Source organism: Podarcis liolepis (assembly GCF_965112155.1).
Source record: "Podarcis liolepis genome assembly, chromosome: 6".
In the NCBI taxonomy this organism is placed as follows: domain Eukaryota; kingdom Metazoa; phylum Chordata; class Lepidosauria; order Squamata; family Lacertidae; genus Podarcis; species Podarcis liolepis.
The window spans coordinates 5853690-5868768 of NC_139559.1; the positions used below are offsets into that span (position 1 = coordinate 5853690).

Genomic DNA, 15079 nt, shown 5'->3' on the forward strand with positions numbered 1-15079 from the left:
GGTGGACACACTAAAACTAAGGTGGCACATTGAGATTAAGGTAGGCACTAAAAGTATTATTTCCTAACCAGAAGATCAGTGCCTGAAGGGTATGTGATTTAAATCAAAGGACATGGGTAGATCTACTTGGGAGAACACATGAAGAGCTTGTCAGATCAGCCAAAGGCCCATCTAGACCAGCACCCTGTTTTAACAAGTCAAATGATAAAATGCGTGCCAGCAGGACCTGAGCACAACAGTACTTCCCTACCAGCAATTCCAAGCAGGTTTCATAATCTTTTAAAGTCTTGCAAGCTGGCAGTCATCGCTACCTCTTTTAGGAGTTAATTTCATAGTTTAGCTATGCACTGTGTGAATAAGTACTTCCTTTTATATGACCTGAATCTTCCAACATTCAGCTTCATTAGATTTGCATGGATTTTAGCATTATAAAACAAGGGACGAAAGCTCTGTATTTACTTTCTTCACATTGTGCATAAACTTATACAGCTCTGTTATATGTCCCCCTTCTCCACTTGTGATTTTTCTAACTTAAAAAGCCATATTGTAACCTTTCCTTATAGAGGAGTCTCTCTAGCCCCTTGATAATTTTGGCTGCACCCCCCCTTTTTTTTTTACCTTTTCCAGCTCTACAATATTCTTTTTTAGGCAAAACAAACAGAACTGTATAAAGTACTTCAAGTGTGGTTGCATCATAGATACCCAGATACGGAAAGGGACAGAAATAAATCATTATCTGGAACTCATTTGTCAGGGATCAAGATGCAGGGAGGACTGAAGAATTCCAGTGGTTTCTGAAAAAATCTTTCAGCATGATTCTGAAAGTACTTGTTAAGAATCGCATGTCAGAGGCAAAATCACAGCCAGTCAGTGCAGGGTATGTGCACACTATTTGTTATTTAAATCCTGAGTAATAATTCAATGCAGTACAGTAGTACCTTGGGTTACGTAGGCTTCAGGTTACATACGCTTCAGGTTACAGACTCTGCTAACCCAGAAAGAGTGCTTCAGGTTAAGAACTTTGCTTCAGGATAAGAACAGAAATCGTGCTCCGGCGGCAGCAGGAGGCCCCATTAGCTAAAGTGGTGCTTCAGGTTAAGAACAGTTTCAGGTTAAGAACAGACTTCCGGAACGAATTAAGTACTTAACCCGAGGTACCACTGTATAAACAAATACCTGGCTGTTATAAACAATAGGTTGAACCGAGGTATTCATCACACACACACACACACACACACACACACACAGCACCTGATATGCCATGTCCACTATGGCTCCTCCTATTCTCTCCTACCTTCTGAATATAACCAGAGAAGCACTCTCTTTACACATTAGCACAGCAATTACTCATTAGGGAGCCAAGATGGTACTCTACAGATGTTGCTGGATTCCAACTTGCATTACCCCTGACTGCTGACCATGCTGTCTGGGACTGACGGAGTCCAACGACAACATTTGGAAGGAACCACTTTGGCTGCCCTGGTTTAAATATATTAAGAAAACAATGCTTGAAGTTTTGGGGGACAGGAAGGAGCCCAATCTAACTGTTCCCTTTGCCTTCCTTCTCAACCTCTCCAACAACAGTTTTTCATTCTACATTCAACATTGGCTCTAATTAACAGAAAAGTGTCATCCTTAAGTCTGGAAACACGTAAGATAGTGAACCAGCTCCCCTTATATTGTGTTCCAGTGAGGAATGGCAAAGAAAGACTTATCCAACTGAGGGTATTTATTTGGGGTCGTTGTCCCCCTTCGCCACACAGCATATATCATTGCCAAAAAGCTTATTCATCCTCTCTGTATAAAAACTCAGCATTTACTTGCATTAGGGTTGCCATACTTCAAAAAGTGAAAACCAAGACACCCTAACTTGGCAGCCCTAACTTGCATGGACCTGTCTCTTGAATTCCTCAACCAGCTGCTGGTCTGTAGCCACAGCAAGGGGACCAGCGACTGCTAAACATACTATGTATTCCATGGATGGGCTGACCAGAACAAGAGGCATGCATTCACTACACAATAAAAGTCCCATGGGATTTTCAACATATGGTACCAAATTAATTGATAATTCTCAGAGAAGGTCACAGCTATTAATTCTCATCCAAGTACTGCATGTACCATAGGTGAACATAGTGTTGTGTGGCTTTCTGCTTTCTGTTGGGGGAGAATGTTCAAGAAGCCGTGGCCTTGTTGAGCCAAGGGACTGTCTGGGGCTAAAAGCAAGATGTTTGCCTGAGCAGAATCCTTTGGCACAGCTCAGCCGCCACTGCAGCTGAGCCCGCACTGAGCATGTGCTGTTGCTTCCCCTGCTTGCTAAGTAGAAGTGATACTGTTCTGGCGAACGGAATATACTTGGGAAGCAAGAGGGACCAAGGCAGAGAGAACCCATTCCTCTTCCAGCTGTGGAAAAGGATATACAGAAATCTCTTGAGGCACACATAAATATACAGCTGCCCTCCTTATCTTTCTTCAAGTGTGTTCTGCTTTTAAGAAACAGGGTGGAGCAACCAGGCAAGATGAAAAGAGAGGGGACAGGCAGTGATAAAATCTCAGCTCTATGGTTTGCATGTCTGCAAACAGGGATAACAAGCTGCCTCAAGTTCTGGTCCACCCTTCTCTTTGTCTTCTGCAAACACCTTTCTTCTTTCATCTCCTTGTTTTGATCACACTCCTGTCACCCCAGAACCTCTGTTCTTTGACATCAGTCTTATGCCAAACCTAATCCAATTGGAACGGGAAAAGGATCGGAAATAGACCTCCGAGGCAAACTGCTCAGCTTTAAAAGCTGCGTCCCACTGTCAGGAAATTAAAATGTATGGTTGGGGTGGGAGGGAAAGGGAGAACGTACCATATTGTTTCAGAGCACCATATGGGGAAGGCACCTGGTACCCAGACATGTCATTCCCCCTCCCAACTCCTTCACAGCAGGGTTCTTTCAGCCTTGAGAACCCTGACCAACCCTGAGGTTGTCATTTATTTAATTTGCACTGATTCTGCAATAAAATAATAGGAGAGGAAAACACCTATCTCCAAAAAAAACATTCCTAGTTTTTGCTACCTCTGTCCTCCCATTCAAACACAATGCATTCCCTCCCCGCCCCCCAGCACAGATCAAACATATTCTTTGCAAAAGGTTTCTGGCAAATTCCTTATCTCATGCAAAGTTGGCTCTGCACATCCTCAGACAGGGGGACCCATCATATATACCTCCCCTTGTATTTTAAAAAGAAGCAGCTCAGAAAAGGAACCGCAGGCAAGACAGGGATGGGCAAGCCCAGCGAGTACAGCAGGCAAGACAGAGCTTCTCCATAGCTAGTTTTTTTGTGTTTACAAAAGTATATACATACATTTTTCTTCCCCCCTTTCTCTCCATCTATAATGGCTTTCCTTCATTTTCATTTTTTAAAAATTCAGTAAATAAACATGACCTGTGCCTCAATTTATAAAAGGTTTAAAGACCAGTAGTGAGTGGACATCACAAGTCATCTATTGTCTATGTAAAGAGACAACACGCTTCTTCCCAGCCAAATTCCATACGCTTAGCCCCAGCCTTTAAAAAGAAAAAAAGGAGAAGATACATGTTTAGGAACTAGAAAGCAGGTGGATGCACACATAAGTGATGGACACACTGTGAGCTAAGCTGTTCCTTCACCTCACCTACCAGGCCCTGTAACCTGGGAGGGCAACAGGGTGTAGCTATGCAGTGGTGTCACAGCCCCTGCAGGAAAGGATTGTCTAACAGCATTGGGTTTCATTCAGCGCCATGGGCGGACCACTCCCTCTACAGCAGCTGCTGGCTAAACAACCTGCCCTGATTCTACTAACCCAGATGTACAATTATTATTATTTAAATGTCTTTGCCTCTTTGTTCTTTTTATCCCCTTCCTTTCTACCATTGCCAATCTACTTTTACAGAAACTGGGTTTAAAAAATTAGGCAAAACACAACCAGCCAGACAAATGGATTTTTAACCGTATATGCATCAGAGAAAAAGAGATGATTTGATAACATGTATCAAAGCTTGGAAATACACAATTCTGAAAGCAAGAGAAGACAATGATGCCTGCCCGGCTACCATCTGTATAGCATTGCAGACAAGCCCCACCTTGAAAAGAAGAATGGAGAATAACACTGATCATTGCAGATGGGTTCCTTCTCAATGAAGCAGCTGCATATAAAGAGGGGGAAAAAACCCCTTGCTTGTTTTACCTGAGACAGTGCTGGCCATGATGGTGAGATGGGTAGTGGAGAGGATGCTGCAAGGGAAGATGCGGAGGCAGAGAGGCAGGAGACTGGCTTTTCTGCTGAAGTGCTGCAATGCTGTGGAAGAGAGGAAGGTCTGACTCAGCTCTAGGGGGCTGTGGCTATCCAAGAAGGGAGGAGAGAAAGAGAAGGAGAGGGGGAGAGGGGGAGAGGCGAAAGAAAAGGAGAAAGGGCTTGAAATACGGAAAATGAGTTCCCAGTTCAGAATATCAATGGGCCTCAGAGGGCAGCTTTTGATGCCCAATTCTTTTACAATGTCAGGAGTCTGAGAAGAAACGCAGAGCCTGTTAGCAAAGGGGATAGTTAGCAGACACGCCCAAACTGGAGATTTACCTCCTCCCTGCTCTTGTCTGACATGTATAGTCTAGAAATCAGCTGTTTCGTTTTATGTTAGGGAGTTGAAAACAAAATGTGAAAATGCAGAGTGAACCGAATTTAAGAGATAAAAAGCTTTGGGAAGCACAGCCATTCACAATTTCGCAGATCTATTTGATGAATGTGTCTGGAATTCAAGTTAACCCAGCACGAAAATACCAGCTCCTATTCTCACCTAGGGTTGCCATTTCACAAGCCTAATACTCCAGTTCACAACCTAGTTAAGCTACAGTACCTGGATTTAACCCCACTGGCGTCACATGATACGTTTCTTTACATTTATCACTGTTACATTTAAAACTATGTCCATAGCAGGATTGAAAACCAAAAGCCAAATCAAGGAGTACTGTTTTTAAAATTAATGCATACTTCACATATTCTCAGATATGCAAATAAACATATTATTTTCCCCACCTTTCATGTCAAACATTTGGAAACATGCCATATATCTGCCATATATCTATATATCTATATCTATATCTATATCTATATCTATATCTATATCTATATCTATATCTATATCTATATCTATATCTATCTATATCATCTATATCTATACACATAGTGGTACCTCGGGTTACATACGCTTCAGGTTACAGACTCTGCTAACCCAGAAATATTACCTCGGGTTAAGAACGTTGCTTCAGGATGAGAACAGAAATTGTGCTCCGGCAGTGCGGTGGCAGCGGGAGGCCCTATTAGTTACAGTGGTGCTTCAGGTTAAGAACAGTTTCAGGTTAAGAACGGACCTCCGGAACGAATTAAGTTCTTAACCTGAGGTACCACTGTATACATATATCACTATCTATATATCTAATCTCCGTATATATATATATCTATCCATATATATATCCCTTTCTTCAAGGAGGCACAGTGGGGCATGAGGATTTTTTAAATTAAATAAGTCATGGCAGATCACCATCTTTTTAATTCCATCAAATGTATTAATTCTCATCTATCATCACATTGTTGTTGTTTAGTCGTTTAGTCGTGTCTGACTCTTCGTGACCCCATGGACCAGAGCATGCCAGGCACTTCTGTCTTCCACTGCCTCCCGCATCATCACATTAATCACCTTTTTTGATCAGCACTGCTTTCTGATAAGCCTAAGGATCAGGACAGCTGTATTAGTAGTCCCAGTTGTCAGCATCAGCCCCATTGCACCTGTGCTGATGGAACGGCACTATTTGTTGATCACCTATCGGGCTATGTGCAAGGCCTTGTTACTAACATATAAAGTGCTGAACAACTTGAGACCAGGTTACCTGAAAGACTGCCAGTTCCTGTATAGACTGGTTAGATTAGTCAGATAAATTTTACTCATAACACTGCACCTTAAAGAACATCACAGGGAAGTGACCGAAAACCCATTTTCCCAAAACCCATTTTCTACTATTGAACCTACACCATGAAATACCTTCCCATCCCCTGCCATACATAGAACATAATCTATTAACTGCTTCGGCCATCTTGAGAAGAAGACAACATATCTTGGGAAGAAGACAACATTATCTTTTTGCCTGGGATTTCTCTGACCCAATAAGATTGGGCTCTTGCTATTGCTGAATTCCTGTTTACACCTGTTGCTCTTTTTAATCAATTTTATTTACTGGTTTGATGATACTTGGTTTTAGTGTTAATATTTACAAATATTTAAGTGGTATAGGAAGTGATTTAGAAATGCTTAAAAATAAATAAATATAACAATAATCAGCACCCTTCATATTTTCTGAGGTTCAAAGCACATCACCACATGCACTGTCCTGGCCATTTTTACAATCGCGCTGTAAGGCAGGTCCATATTATCGCTATCACCATGTTGCAGAGTTGGGATTCAGTTTGAGACTTGCCTTACGCCACTTTGGGAATTTACAGTTGATGTGATGTCTTCCTGACAGGCAGCTCATGCTCTAACCATGGCAGTGCCCCAGCTTTCAAAAACAAATTGGTCCTCATGTTTGAATATGCCTGAAACATACATCAGGCTTGACTGGTGATACAATAATTTAGGATTCTGAAGATCCAACAGACTGGAAATTAGTATCTCTATATTGCTGAGGTGATGTAGTCTGCATAAATGATATTATTTAATGGGCATACTTTAAGCAGCTTTCCGTAAGGAGAAAACTTCATGCCAAATAAACTGTTTGGCTTAGATGGAGTCATTATATATAAAACTGAGAAGCTGAAGGGCTATTGAAAACTTAGTCTGAATACTTGAAAGTCAGATAGTTCTGCAAAATCCCCAACCAATAGTACAAAACATGAAGTATTAGTATTATGATTATGATTATTATTGCCCCGCCCCATCTGGCTGAAGTGAGTCTTCAATAAAATTGTCCTCAATGGAATTTCATTGGACCTTCAAACTGTCACATGGGTTCCAAGCACATAATCAGTAGAATGGAAATGTGGAAAGAGACCCGCCAAAAATTAACCAACAAACACAGAGTATTCTAAGAATGCACCTGAAGAACCAAAAACATTTTCCAAAGGTGACTGAATGCCAAGTAGAAAGCTGATTCATAAAAGTTACTTGCTCAAAGGTACTTAGCAAACCAAAATTGGAATGAAAGTATAGTTATACGTCCTGACTCAAGTGGTTGAAACTCAGAATAGGGTCATTTCACTTGTTACCACCACTGGCATTATTGGCACTGCAGAGCTCTGTAAAGACTTCCTGAATGTTGCAGAGAGATTAAAAAACAAAATATCCCCTTGCCCTCAGGTTCACAGGCTAAAAGGCATAATACAAAAGGAAAAAAGAATGGGAAGGAAAGAAGCTATGGCAGGTTTGAATCTCTGGTCTGCTGTGAGGCATACCGTGTGACCTTGAGTCAGTTACAATTTCTCAGACTAACCTTTCTCCAAGAGTTGGTGTAAGAATAAAAGGGGGGATGAGGTGACATCAGGTGCACCATCTTGTCTTTTGTGGAGGAAAGGAAGGACATAAATGCAATAAATTAGATAAATAATACATAAATATCAGGAAAGATTAAAATGTGTTGTGCAAATTATTGGCTTTGTGGCGTCTTCCAACTCTACCAGTTATATAAAAGCCAGCTACACTGAGTGGAGTGTTCTTTCCCATTCTGAAGGATTACTGCAACTCATCACTACACACGGAGCATACAATTTACACAGAGATGCAATGCAATTGAGCCAAATCTACTCTCTGCTTTTTTTGAACCAGTGTGGTGTAGTGGTTAAGAGCGGTAGACTCGTAATCTGGTGAACCGGGTTCACTTCCCCGCTCCTCCACATGGAGCCTTGGACTAGTCACACTTCTTTGAAGTGTCTCAGCCCCACTCACCTCACAGAGTGTTTGTTGTGGGGGAGGAAGGGAAAGGAGAATGTTAGCCGCTTTGAGACTCCTTCGGGTAGTGATAAAGCGGGATATCAAATCCAAACTACTCCTCCTCTTCTTCGTTTTCGTCTTCTTCTTTTGCACTTTGCTTTCTTCCTTGAGCTGTGCCTGGCAAAGAAGAATGTGTTCTCTTCCTGCTGCAGGGAAATAGACTTGGTTTCCCTGAAGGTAAGCCAGCTATGAAGGGATAGGCCAGAAATCTAGACTGTCCAGCTGCTTCCCTCTCTGCACAGTACGACCCTGCTGACAGGGATCTTGCAATGAATGAGCCACATAAAACATGGGAAGACACAAGAAGGAATGAATGAAGCATTTCGTGGACTTGATAAAACCCTACAGTTTCCAGTTCTTTCCATAGCCTTGTTTTTTTAAAGGAACAATCTGGGCTTAAATGTAAGTATTTGATGCATTCAAAACCTCCCTTATTTCAGGTAACTATCCCATACTTCGGATTATTCTCCCTATTGAAGGTTGCAATCCTAAACACAGAGAGACTTACTTGGACAGGACTGACCTGCAAATATTATTGTGAAGGACATCTTAAGGGCAAACAATGCAAAGTAGCATTTGGGGGGGGGCTCTTGAGGAAGTGATTTAGAGAAAAACCAGTGATATTGCTATGCTAGAGTTGCAGTATTGGTAAACTAGGGCAAAGATACAATCCAATGGGGAGACAGAGAAGCATCCAGCCAGAGCTGAGTCACATCAGAATCTATCTATAAAAATAAAGCAGTTCCTGACTCACTGTCTTTGCTACTTGCATTTGGGAGCTGTCCAGGATTCCCTTTCCCTCACAGAATTTGCTTTCTTGATAATTACGGTAGAACTCACCCATGCTTGATATAATGAAATTCCCTGAAAGATGCAGTAAGATAAAAGGAACAAATATGAGCAATACGTCCTGGAAGTATCACTATAGCATGCTATATGGCAGGTGTGAAAGAGGCTTGGAAGCTTTTGAAACTGGCACCTCAGTTCTGCAGATACATGTATCTGAGATGCAGAATGACTTGATAGGGCTGCAGTGTAGTCAAGTGGATAAAAGGTTTGCTCTGGAGGATGTGCCTTAAGACCTACTTTTCCCATTGAGTGACCATGATGCCTTGGAAAATTGATAAGCCTGCTATCAGTATTGTAACTCAATGATTGTATGCTTTTCTGTTGCTTTTAAAAGGGACTGGAGCACTATATTTTGTTTTGCTGCACAAGATGACAACAAATAATAATAATAATTTATTATTTGTACCCCAGCCACTCTGAGCGGCTTCCACAGAGACCAAAAATACACTAAAATGTCACACATTTAAAACTTCCCTGAACAGGGCTGCCTTAAGATGCTTTTCAACATCTTTATGCGCCCCCTCGCCCAGCTTGTTCGGAGTTTTGGGCTGGGTTGTCATCAGTATGCCGATGACACCCAACTCTATCTGTTGATGGATGGCCATCCTGACTCGGCCCCAGACACACTGACCAGATGTTTGGAAGCTGTGGCTGGATGGTTACGTGGGAGCCGGTTGAAGCTAAATCCTTCGAAGACAGAGGTCCTGTGGCTGGGACGGGGCGATATGGGATTGGGGGGGCAACTCCCATCTCTTGCGGGGGCGCAATTAGTGCCAGCACCGTCCGTTAAGAGTTTGGGTGTAATCTTCGACACCTCCCTTTCCATGGAGGCGCAGATTGCAGCTATAACAAAGGCGGCATTTTTCCATCTCTGCCAAGCTAAGCAGTTGGCTCCTTACCTCTCTCGCCCTGACCTAGCCACTGTGATCCACGCGACGGTCACCTCCAGACTGGATTATTGTAACTCGCTCTACGTGGGGCTGCCCTTGAGACTGACCCAGAAACTCCAGCGGGTGCAGAATGCTGCAGCAAGACTCCTTACGAGGTCTTCGCTGCGAGATCACATTCACCCGGTGCTATACCAGCTGCACTGGCTCCCGGTGGAGTACAGGATCAGGTTTAAGGTGCTGGTTTTAACCTTTAAAGCCCTATATGGCCTAGGACCCTCGTACCTACGGGACCGCCTCTCCTGGTATGCCCCACAGAGAAACCTACGGTCTTCAAATAAAACCATCTTGAAGGTCCCAGGCCACAGAGAAGTTAGGCTGGCCTCAACTAGAGCCAGGGCTTTTTCGGCTGTGGCTCCGATCTGGTGGAACACTCTGTCACAAGAGACCAGGGCCCTGCGGGACTTGACATCTTTCCGCAGGGCCTGCAAGACAGAGCTGTTCCACCAGGCCTTTGGCCAGGGCGCAGCCTGACTCCCTCCCTCGGCAATCTTCGCAGAGCTCTGGCCCAATGGTTGCTAGTGGCTTGAATTAATTAATTTTTATAATGAATGATTTTAGAATGTTGTTTATGTTGTACTTTTGTACTGTTTTATTGTTGTTAGCCGCCCTGAGCCCGGCTTCGGCTGGGGAGGGCGGGATATAAATAAAATTTATTATTATTATTATTATTCTGAGTCAGGTAGTTGTTTACCTGCTGGGAGGGCGTTCCACAGGGCAGGCGCCACTACCGAGAAGGCCCTCTGCCTGGTTCCCTGTAGCTTTGCTTCTCGCAATGAGGGAACCACCAGAAGGCCCTCGGCGCTGGACCTCAGCGTCCAGGCTGAATGATGGGGGTGGAGACGCCCCTTCAGGTATACTGGACCAAGGCTGTTTAGGGCTTTAAAGGTCAACACCAACACTTGGAATTGTGCTCGGAAACGTACTGGGAGCCAATGTAGGTCTTTCAAGACCGGTGTTATGTGGTCTCGGCGGCCGCCCCCAGTCACCAGTCTAGCTGCCGCATTCTGGATTAGTTGTAGTTTCTGGGTCACAACAAATTTCAAATAAGCCCGCAGACACCCCTGCTGAAAATCGGTTCCCACTTCTCTCCCCCCATAGTCCTCAAACAGCTCCCTCATTCTAATCTTGCCCCACCCGTTGCCTCTGACTTCCCTTCTTCCCACATTCCTGATGCAGCTGGTGCTGGCAGAGGCTCCTCATGCTAAAGGCTGACTTGAGCAGAAATAAATGACCATGACTATGCTCTCTCCCCTCCCGCCAACAACCTCCACTGCCGCTGCTTGTCTCAGCCCCAGGGATTGACTAGAGGGTTGCTGATCCCTGGCTCCGGACATGCTTGAGCACAGGAGCATACTCCCTCCTCTCTGCTTGCAAAAGTGCCTGCATGCTGCTTGCTGCTAGGAATATTCCCTGCTGTCATCATGGAAGCTAGGCAGTGGGAAGCAGAGAATAATCTGACCACATTGTTTTCTCTTGCTACTGTGGAAGGTTGCTATTCTTGAGACTCTTTTCCATCTCGCTGCTGACACAGACATTCATCATAGTATAGAGTGGGAAGAGACCCCAAGGGAATTCAGGTACCACATAGAATCTCTGATAGATGGCCATCCAATGTAATGAGGAGGAGCAATTCAGGCTAAACATATCCAACTACCACAACCGTTTCCCATAAAGTTTGGTTTCCAAACCATTGATCAAACCATTTGCATACGTTCCAGCTTGCCAATATCCTTCTTAAATTGTGGGCACAGTATTCCAGGTGTAGGGACGCGGGTGGCGCTGTGGGTTAAACCACAGAGCCTAGGGCTTGCTGATCAGGTCAGCGGTTTGAATCCCCGCAACAGGGCGAGCTTCCGTTGCTCGGTCCCTGCTCCTGCCAACCTAGCAGTTCGAAAGCACATCAAAGTGCAAGTAGATAAATAGGTACCGCTCCGGTGAGAAGGTAAACGGCGTTTCCGTGCGCTGCTCTTGTTCGCCAGAAGCGGCTTAGTCATGCTGGCCACATGACCCGGAAGCTGTACGCCGGCTCCCTCGGCCAGCAAAGCGAGATGAGCACCGCAACCCCAGAGTTAGCCACAACTGGACCTAATGGTCAGGGGTCCCTTTACCTTTACCTATTCCAGGTGTGGTCTAACCAAGGCAGAATAAAGCGGTACTATGATTCCCCTTGATTGGGACACTATATTTCTGTTGATGCAGCTGAGAATAGCATCCACTTTTTTCGCTGCTGCATCACACTGTTGACTCATGTTCAACTTGTGGTCTACATAGGCCCCTAGGAAGCCAGGTGTCCCCCATCTTATATTTGCTGGTTCATCCTGCCTAAGTGTTGTTGTTGGCATCTGTCTCAGGAGACAATGGAAGAGCGGGGGGATGGGGGACAGGAGAGAAGGACTGGGGTGGCAAATCTTAAGTTCTTTTATTTAGTGTATGCTTGAGGTTTTTCTGACAGTGTCACTTGGGGAAGTTATCTTTCTATTCGCTTGTTATGTTTCCTTGGTGGTGAGAGAGGTTGGGGTGGCCTAGGGTGTGGTTGATTGTCTTTGGCTGGCTGCAGTGGGATTTGTTTGTCCGTGGGTGAGGGGGGTTGTTGGGTTAAGTTAGCCATACTGAATTGTATGCTGTCTTTCTAGTGTGAGTGGGCATTGTTATCTTGGAAGATGTTCAGCAGGGCCAGTTCTGGGATGACTTCTAGTACCTGTTTAGTTATTTTGCTTATTTCTGGTATGACTGTGCACACTCCTTTTCTGACTGGATCCACGATTACTTGGTTTGGTGGGATCTGCTGATTCAGACACAGCATATGCCTGAGAAGGCCCCACGAGGGATCATGGGGAGGAGGTATGAGGAAAAAACTGTTGTGACATTGATTTCTTGGGCAACTTGGAAGGGCCATGGTGGGATCCAGAAACGGCAACTTCCAACTGCTCTCTTCTCCATCAGCTTGGGAGCTTTTTCTGAGATGCTTGCGGGGTACGATAGCATCCTTTGTTGTTTGAGCATCTTTATCAAGATGTTAATAGATCCGCCTGCCTTTGATCAGTTGTGCTTCAAGGGAAGCTCACCAGTCCTCTGATTCTTTAATATTTTCCAGCCCAGATAGATGTTAACCAAAGGATCTCACAATAGTCATCTCTTTGCAGGAGCAAGAAAGCACAGGAGAATCAGATGCACCACAAGAGCATCTTACATGGAATGGCTTTCAAAGAGGATTAGACAATTGCATGGAGGAGAGGCCTATCAAAGGCAACTAGCCATGATTGGCTATGCTCAGCCTCCCCTGTTGGAGGGAGCAATGCTTCTGAAAAACACTTGCTGGAAGCCACAGACTCCCCAAATGTGTTTCACCAGGACCCCTTCTCTGCCCCAGTACCTGAGGGTCGTCAAGTCTCTCCAGGGATTTGGCCAGAACAAAGTATATATTGGGAAAAGGTAGGGAGCCTTTTCTCTGCAAAGAATATGGAGGAATCAGCAGGCACCTGGCTCCCAGCCATGCTAGCACCAGTCTGGCGCATGAGGGTGGGGGACACAGGAAGGAAGCATTCCTATAGTATAGGGCAGGGGTCTGCAACCTTTAAGACAAAAAGAGCCACTTGGACCCGTTTCCGAAGAAAAAACAACAACTGGGAGCCGCAAAAGCATTGCGACATTTAAAACAAATATATCTCTGGAGCCACGAGCTGACAGCGGGTGGGAAGGGGACGTCGGAACGGTGCGTGACTAACGCATGCACCGCCCCCATGCGACGTCACAGCCAGTACAGCGCCCGCCACAGTGAGGAGTGTCGGGGCGCACAATGCGCCTCCTCCCCTCGTTAGTATCCGCCCCGGAGCCGCAGCAAAGATGTAAAAGAGCCACATGCGGCTCCGGAGCCGCAGGTTGCAGACCCCTGGTATAGGGCACTCAATTGGCATTTCCACCTACCTGAACTCTGAGTCTTTCCCCCCTTGTTCTGGACTGCCTCTCTCTTAAGGAAGATGCAAGTTCTTGCTGCTGAAAGCCACTGCTGGGGAGAGTGTTCCTATGATTCCCAAATGTTTCAGAAGCATCTTTTTGTTCCTTTAGCTGCTTGATATAATCATAGCATGGCAGAGAGGGAAGGGATCCCAAGGGTCATCTAGTCAAACCCCCAGCAATGCAAGGATCCTGCCCACAGCCAGCCCTGGCTGGGCTCCAAACGCCAGCCTTATGGTTACCATTGCAGTTCTCCATGGTGTGGAGAAAGGGGAGAGAGAAATGTGTTGCTCACACTCTCGTAACACTGATGAGATCCACACCATGCAGACCTTTCAATAAGTAAAGTCTAAAGGGCTGTCACATGGAGGATGGAGAAAGCTTGTTTTCTCCTGCTCCAGAGGCCCTTAGGGCCTGAAGCAGTGACTCTCCTTCCTTGGAGGTTTTTAATCAGCGCTTGGATGGCCATCGGCCATGGATCAACTAGTTGAGATTCCTGCATTGCAGAGGGTTGGACTAGATGACACTCAGGGTCCCTTCCAACTCTACAATTCTATGATGCTATGTTTTAAAGAGCTTCCAATGCGCCTTTAAAGCACATTAAAAAGGTACAGGTAAAGGGACCCCTGACCGTTAGTTCCAGTCGTGACCGACTCTGGGGTTGCGGCGCTCATCTTGCTTTACTGGCTGAGGGAGCCTGCGTACAGCTTCCGAGTCATGTGGCCAGCATGACTAAGCCGCTTCTGGCAAAGCAGACCACAGCACCACCCGCGTCCCCTTAAAGCACATTACTACTTCCGAAATGATTTGTGCCATTGTTGCTTCCCTCTCACAGACCCACAATCCCCAGAACCCCTAACAGACTACAATTCCGAGGATCTTTTGGGGGAAGACAGCCGGTTTTTAGAACAGGGATGGAGAATCTGCAGTTTGCTCATCCCCATTTCCTGGGAACCAGGAATGGGAAGCTCAAGTGCTTCTAACGGTATGATTATAGGGAGCAGCGTGAATAAAATATTGTAATAGGGTTATTAAGGTAACTGTATCAGAATTATTATGGGAATGTTAAGGAGGGAGGGGAAAAGAGAGATTGCGGAATTCTGGTGGTGAGTGATGATTGGATGAGGATTTGAAGGGGAGTTTAAATGCGAGGCAGTTGAGAGCAGTGGGTTCTGGAGGGGGTGGTTGGGCAACTAACTATTCAGTTTAGGATCAGTAGTCTAGTCATCATTTTTGTAGTAAAGCAGCATATAAGAGAATTTGAGGCCATAAGCTCAGGTACACACATCATCATTTAGTGAATCATTCATACAATCTCCTTTAGTGAGGA

General features: G+C 45.0%; 1 protein-coding gene across 1 annotated transcript in view; it reads right to left on the reverse strand.

Moving 5' to 3' along the window:
* Positions 1-4562, reverse strand: part of STMN3 (stathmin 3) — a 29873-nt gene extending 25311 nt beyond the window's left edge. The window contains exon 1 of the mRNA XM_083507819.1: positions 4210-4562. Coding sequence (XP_083363945.1) covers positions 4210-4228 — 19 coding nt within the window. The 5' untranslated portion in view covers positions 4229-4562. The remainder of the gene's footprint in view (positions 1-4209) is intronic.
* Positions 4563-15079: the final 10517 nt, after the last annotated feature.